The sequence below is a fragment of the Aristolochia californica genome, unplaced genomic scaffold (genome assembly GCF_029961685.1).
Source record: "Aristolochia californica isolate CCGP_79_NKW_82.1479 unplaced genomic scaffold, dmAriCali1.0.hap1 SCAF_3, whole genome shotgun sequence".
Taxonomy (NCBI): domain Eukaryota; kingdom Viridiplantae; phylum Streptophyta; class Magnoliopsida; order Piperales; family Aristolochiaceae; genus Aristolochia; species Aristolochia californica.
Genome location: NW_027181992.1, coordinates 43,670,851 through 43,678,490, shown reverse-complemented (window position 1 = coordinate 43,678,490; position 7,640 = coordinate 43,670,851). Strand labels below are relative to the sequence as shown.

Below are 7,640 nucleotides of genomic sequence, written 5' to 3'. Positions count from 1 at the left end.
GTACAACAAAAATCCATTGGAGACCAAAACCTGAATCATTATGGAAACGATCCTCAACAAAGACATTGCCAAGCACATCTGGGACTCTATGAAGCAGAAGTACCAGCGTTCCACAAGAGTCAAAAGAGCACAACTCCAAGCTCTTCGGAAGGAGTTTAAGGTTTTATAAATGAAAGAGGGTGAGAGTGTTGGATGCATATTTCACTTGAACACTCATCATAGCAAACAAGATGAAGATTCATGGTGAAAACATGCAACAAGTGGTGGTCATTGAAAATATTTTGCGATCAATGACCTCAAGGTTCAATTATGTAGTGTGTTCGATTGAAGAGTCTAATAACTTAGACACCTTAACCATTGATGAGTTGCAGAGCAGCTTACTGGTACATGAGCAGAGGATGAACGAGCATGGTAGAGGAGATGAGCAGACATTAAAAGTGACCTACGATGATAGAAGAAGTGGAAGAGGAGGCAGTCGAGCTTGTGGAGCTTCTCGAGGAAGAGGCAGACAAGCATTCAACAAAGCTACAGTTGAGTGTTATAAGTGTCATCAATAGAGGCACTTTCAATATGAGTGTCCTGAATGGGAGAAAGAAGCGAATTATGCTGAGCTGGAGGAGAAAGAAGAAATGTTGTTGATGTCATATGTGGAGCTTAATCAATCAAGGAGAGAAGATGTCTGGTTCATTGACTCAGGGTGTAGCAATCATATGTGTGCAAATAAGGAGTGGTTCTTGGATCTTGATGAGGAATTCCGGCAATCTGTAACGCTCGGGAATAATTCCAAAATGGCTGTGTTGGGAAAGCGTAACATTAGGATGCAAATCGTTGAAGTTATTCAGGTAATCACTAATGTTTTCTATATACCTGAGTTAAAAAATAATTTATTAAGTGTTGGACAATTGCAAGAAAGAGGTGTAGCTATTTTGATACAACATGGAGTTTGTAGAGTCTATCATCCCAAGAACGGGCTTATTATGCAAACAAAAATGTTTGCAAATAGGATGTTCTTCTTTCTTGCAAGATTTCTTTCGAAAGCTCCTACTTGCTTCCAAACAATTCTTGAAGACAACACTCACCTTTGGCACTGCAGATATGGGCATCTGAGTTTGAAGGGTCTGAGAACATTGAAATATAAGCAAATAGTGAGAGGGTTACCACAGTTGACGGTACCATCCAAAATATGCACTGATTGCATGATGAGGAAGCAGGGATGCAATTCCAAAGAGGAGTTTATGGAGAGCATCACAAAGACTGTAGTTGCTACATGCTTTATATGCGAACCCATCAACCCCATTTCCAATGGCAATAAGAGGTATTTCATAAGCTTTATTGATGATTACAGTCATAAGGTGTGGAATTATTTTCTTGCTAAAAAAACTGAAGCTTTTACTATCTTCAAGAATCATAAAAACCTTGTTGAGAAAGAGACATGAATTTTTATTCGTTGTCTGCGCACAGATAGGGGTGGAGAGTTCACCTCTCACGAGTTCAATGTCTTTTTCAAAGCTAATGGTATTAGCATGCAGCTCATTGCAACATACACTCCCCAACAAAATGGAGTAGCTGAGTGCAAGAACAGGACGATCATGAACATGGTTAGAAGTATGTTATCAGAGAAGCAAGTTCCAAAGAAATTTTGGCCAGAAGCAGTAAATTGGACAGCGCATGTGCTAAATAGAAGCTATACATTGGCAGTGAAATATATGACTCCTGAAGAGGTTTGGAGTGGTGTCAAACCCAATGTTGATTATTTTTGAGTTTTTGGATGCATTGGCCATGTTCATGTGTCAGACAGTAAGAGCAAGAAGCTGGATGATAAGAGTCTTCAATGTGTTCTGCTAGGGATGAGTGAAGAGTCTAAAGCATATAGACTTTATGATCTGGTGTCCAAGAAGATAGTTGTAAGTAGAGATGTGGCTTTTGAAGAAAATGAGTGTTGGGATTGGGGAAGAACTAATGAAGAAGCAAAACTTGATATCCTCGAGTGGGGAAATAGTAATGAAGAAGGAAGTGAAGCTGATCAAAGTGAAGAAGAATTTGAAGAGGAGGTAACAGCAGAAGGAGGAGAGGTTAGCTTATCTTCAAGTGAATCACCTGGAGAGAATTCTCCAACATTTGAAGAAAGCTTACCATAAGGGAGGACCAGAAGAGTACCATTCTGGATGGAAGATTATGTGAGTGGAGGAGAATTTTCAGAAGAAGAAGTTGAGCATAACAATTTGGTTCTGTTTACCTCAACTGCAGACTTGACTACCTTTGAAGAAGCTGTTCAGAGTTCTAAGTGGAGAGCTGCAATGGATTTGGAGATAGAAGCGATGTTTGTTAAGTTCAAGAATTTTATGAAACTTGAATTTGATATGACTGATTTGGGAAAGGTGAAATATTTTCTAGGTGTGGAGGTGTTACAAACTCTTTAAGGCATTTATATTAGTCAAAGAAAGTATGCCAAAGGAGTTTTGGAGAAGTTTTGGATGGAGAAGAGTAATAGTGTGAAGAATCCCATTGTTCCTGGCGTTAGAATAATGAAGGATGAAGAAGGAGCCAAGGTGAATGCTACCATGTCAAACAATTGGTCGGAAGTCTTATGTATCTAACTGCAACAAGGCCGGACTTGATGTATGTGGTGTCTCTCATTAGTAGATTTATGGCAAGTCCAACTGAGTTACATTTGCAAGCTGCGAAAAGGGTGTTACGATACTTGAAAGGTATTGTGGATTTGAGAGTTTTTTTTATCGGAAGGAGGGTAATGGAGAATTGATGGCATATAAAGATAGTGATCATGCAGGAGATATAGATGATGGGAAAAACACTTTTGGTTATGTGTTTCTACTCAGTGAAGGAGTTGTGTTCTGGTCCTCTAAAAAACAGCATGTAGTTGCTTTGTCCACTATTGAGGCAGAGTTTGTGGCAGCTACCTCTTGTGCTTATCAAGGGGTGTGTGTGTTATACCACGAGTAAACCGAAAACATTACTGCAATCAGTTTAGGGGAGGAATATCCTATTATTTAGGATCTGTAAGCAATGGGTAGTTTATTTTCTATTTTTATCTGTGTAAGGCTTATATTAGCCAACAACTATTTTTGAATAACATTGATCCTTCATTTTATTCTTCCGAATTGCTTAGAATTTCCAACAAAGAATGGTCTAGAAATGAAGGAAGATGAGAAGAAAAGGGCCTTATCCGCAATTGACAGATTCATGAGACCTTCCTTCGGCTGTAATTCTGTACCGTATTTAATTATCAGAGAAATTCTATTAACGAACTAGTCGTACATCATCAGCTATCACCAACCCTGCAAGTTACACCAAACATTTTGTTTAATTCATATTTTGCGAGCTTTGCTTCTAGGTTGACGGATAAGCCGGATTCTGAAGAAGATTTTAACTCTCCGGGAGTTTCTAGATTCAAGAATGAATAGTCAAAAGAAAAAAATATTCAGCTCCGATGGAATCTGCCAAAAGGGGTTAATCGAAGAACTGGGGAATATCAACACAACTCAGCAGCAAGATCACGACTGAACTATTTTGTTTTTGCGGAATACAAGCTCAAAAGCCAAGATGACCAGTCTCCCAAAGAAAAGAAAATGCAGTAAAGAAAACCAAAACAAGGTCCAGTCTCCCTCTCCCTTCCTCGTGCTTGCCCATGATCTCCCGATAGAAACTTCCTCTACCAGAAACCTCATCTCCAATTATCATGATTTTCTCAAATGAACCAAGTGGCACAGCATACTCTCGCATGAACTAACTATAAAATAACCTTTTCAGAGAGAAATGAGGGATCATGCCGAGTGTGATCACTGGCTTTTTTAAATCGTCTGTTCTGGACGAGGATCCGGGTTACAGCTAAGGAACCAAGATATGCGGGCGGAACCCATTAATGGATTTCGAAGATGTGCGTGTTGCAGAGGCTGTAGATGTAGGATTCCAGCCGATTAAAGGAAATACCAACATTCTTCATCAACAGTCGATCGTTTCTTTGAAGATGGAGGGATTCACGCTTGGCCTACGGAAACTGAGCAGAAGAAACTTTTCATTAGAACTTAAGAAGTATGAAGGCATCTTGCCTGAAATCATGTGGATGAAATCGAGAGTGGGAGCTTGACTTCCGTTTTTCTTGGAAATCGTATACCTTTATTTTGTACCTACAGTACAATCTTCTTCTTCTTCTTCTTCTTTCTAAACAAGTCCTAACAGATCGATTCAACGATTGTTGCTTACCTGTGAGACCTTGCTTCGAACTTTAATTATTTTTCAGGATCTAACTATCTAATGACTCACAAAGCTCTGTCAAAGATTTGGTAATTATCGCAAACAGAGAGGAAGTGAAGGGGGGTGTCACCCCACCCCTCTCACACTTTTGTCATTGATGGGGGAGGGACTCCATTGATTCCACAAGAAGGAATTGGCATGTGATTAACTAACTGACTGCACGGTCAATGGCCAAACTAGCTGACTTAGCCAGTTTGGTGAATTAACCAACTTCAACTGACCAGTTTAGTCTAGGTTTGTAAACACATCTCCTAAGAGAACTAAATGGGAAAAATCCTATTGAGTAGTTTAATTTAGAGTATTTAAAAGATATTTTATTAGAACCACACTAAACATAAACAATTTAGAATATGCACAAACCTTTGGCACTATTGCATTGAATTAAAATGTCAAAACTCTCATATCTCAATATGGGAAAAGAGAACTAAGATATGCTGGTTTATGACTTTGGCCTTTGGAGGAGCTAAAAGAGTTGCCAAGCTGAGTGCTTTTCTCGAAAGTGCCAAGGAGGACACAACAAAGTGGAAACTAAACACCATTAAAGCAAAATAACAAAATTCCTTTTGATTAGTTTTCTTGCAGTTATGCACCATAGGAAGCAATAAGAAAACTAATTGTAATGTTTGTCTTTCAAACTCGAAAACAAAATAAAATTTTATAAATAATAAAAATAAGCTAGAACTACTAAATGCGAAATCAAGAACCACTTTAATGTTTAGTTCACTTTCCCCATGGATCCTATAGGAGCAATTGAAAAGTCATTGTCCTATCCTTTTCAAGATTTTTGAATGACAAGAACAATTAATAAAGAGTCTCTTGATGTTCGTAAGGTAAGCTCTCCATCTTCACCTGTAGTGTTTGATCCACTTTATGACACTAGGCTTATTGCTATGCAAAAGGAACCACATTCTAGTATCATTAAACCACTCTCTACTTCTCATCCAAGTGTAAATCATATAGTGACGCACATGTTGTCCTCTAGTTGTATGTCTTTTTTTAACAGCATTATCATTCTCCTCTATTCCTACCATCCATGAATAGGCCTTCAATGGTCCAAGATGGAAAATTGTCATGGATGAAAAGATGCAAGCCATGTACAACAACCATATTTGGGACTTATCATTTTCCCACCAACAAAAAATCAGTGGGTTACAAATAGGTTTTTATAATTAAATATAACCCAAATGGCACAATAGCTCGGTATAAAGCACGGTTAGTAGCAAAAGCGTATATACAATCTTATGGCGTTGATTATAATTAAACCTTTTCCCTTGTGACAAAACTCAATTCAGTAAGAGTTCTTCTATCCATAGAGGCCAATTTTTAGTGGCCTATTTATCAACTAGATATGAAAAATATTTTTCTTAATGACAATTTACCCGAAGAGGTTTATATAATTACACCACTATGTTATGTGGTTGAGGGGGAGAAAGTATGTCCGAAAATTTATGGGCTCAAACAATCACCTCGTCATGGTTTGATAAGCACTACGCCAGTTGTACAACTCGATTTTAAGAGAGGTGAAAGTGATCAGTCAATTTTCACCAAAAAAACATTGTACAAGGTATGATTCTTGTGGCTATATATGAAGATGACATTATCATTACCAGTAGTGACACTATGGGGATTCAACAAGTCAAGAAGGATTTGAATAATGTGTTTCAAACAAAAGATCTTGGTCTACTAAAATATTTTTCAGTTATAGAAGTCCTTCAATCTAGCTATGGCATAATTCTATCTTAAATAAAATATATACCCGATCTCCTACATGAAACTGGAATGCAAGGATGTAAACCTGCAGATACACCAATGGAACCAAATTTAAAATTATGTATTGAATATGGAAATAATATTGATGTTTGCAGATTCCAATGATTGGTAGGAACACTTATATATCTCATAATTACAAGACAAACCATATCCTATCCAGTTAGTGTTATTAATCACTTTATGCATCAACCTAGACAGTCTCATTGGCCGACATTGGAAAGAATCCTTCAATATTTAAAGACAAATCCTAGTTAAGACCTAATAGATAAATGTCATGGGCATACTATTATTGAAGGTTTTGCATGTATAGATTCGGTTGGTTCACTAGATGACAAAAAGTTTACTTCAGGTTATTGCACCACAATAGAAGGAAACCTAGTCACTTGGAGAAGCAAGAAAACAAGTGTGGTGGCTAGATCAAGTGCTAAAGCTGAATATAGGGGCATAACATGAAGTAATTGAGAAATTATGTCTTAAGTCTCTGATGACAAATTTTGGTTTTCCAATAACCATGCCCATGCAAGTACATAGTGTTAGCTAGACTGCTATTCACATTGCAACCAATCAAGTTTTCTATTAAAGAACAAAGTACATGAAAATAGACAACCAATTGTTTCAAGAAAAGTTACAAGTTGGTGTTATACCCATGCAATGCATTCCCATTTTTTACATATCTTATATTTAAGAGGTTGAGTGGTACAACTTGTAATTACTAAGGGGTGTTTGGTCTTTTTTATTTTTATCATGTATTAGGGTTTTGAACCCTCATCTATAAATAAAGGCCCTAGAGAGGACGAGCTCATCACTCAAGCTCCTCTCCTTGACCTAATCTTCTTCTCTCTCTAAACTCATGCTCCCCTCTTTTTCTTCTTCTCCTTTTCTCTCTTCCATTTATCCTTACCTCTTCTTCTCTTCAAACGTAAACTTCTCAAGCATGAAACCTTAGAATCTAACATTCATCCACTTTAAAGCCCTTCAACGGGCTGCATCCTCACTTGAGTGAGGGTGTGGATGGAGAGGATGTGAAGGCATCTATATATACATAAATTATATACACAGTAAATAAATAAAATAAAAATAATATAATTTAACACAAATGGGAAAACCATCTAGAGTTGATGTTAATACCCTATGCCTCTGGGACACAATCATACCCCCTAACTAACTCATCCCTATGCATCTCTTATAGTGGATCTATTGAAGGTTGGTCCTTCAATGATGCAAGTTGTGGGGGTGGTAGCCAAGGTGGATGAGGAGGCTTGACTATTGGATGACCTATACAATATTTTCATAATATAAATAATGCTACTAATAAAAAAGATAAATAACACAAGCGAATTGTAAATAATTAATTTATCATAAACTAACATCACTAACTATAGAAAACTATTTGGATTCATTGTCATCTAATTGCATTTCTTTGTCTTATTCTTCCACATCTTCTTCTTCTTCTGCCATGTACTCATCTTCTACTTTGCCTCATTTGCATTGTCTGCATTCTCTATCATTTGAATTGACACACTTGTCTATTTTGGAGGAATGTCTTACCTTGTGATTGGCACACTTGTCTATTTTGGAGGAATGTCTTTTTACTACCC

The 7,640-nt window shown here is 37.4% G+C and overlaps 1 protein-coding gene across 1 annotated transcript; it reads left to right on the top strand.

The window, feature by feature from the left end:
- The first annotated feature begins 290 nt into the window (after nucleotides 1-290).
- On the top strand, nucleotides 291-3,422 carry LOC137959591 (uncharacterized). Its single transcript, XM_068806952.1, has 7 exons — nucleotides 291-437; nucleotides 558-842; nucleotides 1,530-1,605; nucleotides 1,795-2,088; nucleotides 2,248-2,378; nucleotides 2,743-2,939; nucleotides 3,353-3,422. The coding sequence occupies exons 1-7, from the start codon at nucleotides 291-293 to the stop codon at nucleotides 3,420-3,422; spliced, it is 1,200 nt and encodes a 399-aa protein (XP_068663053.1).
- The last annotated feature ends 4,218 nt before the right edge of the window (nucleotides 3,423-7,640 follow it).

Excerpts from the sequence above, each read along its gene's own strand:
- LOC137959591 (XM_068806952.1), top strand. The coding sequence starts at position 291 with ATGACCTCAAGGTTCAATTATGTAGTGTGTTCGATTGAAGAGTCTAAT. Across the intron at positions 438-557 it reads GAGATGAGCAGACATTAAAA|AGGCACTTTCAATATGAGTG; the intron begins GTGACCTACGAT and ends TGTCATCAATAG. Across the intron at positions 2,940-3,352 it reads TCTTGTGCTTATCAAGGGGT|GTTGACGGATAAGCCGGATT; the intron begins GTGTGTGTTATA and ends CTTTGCTTCTAG.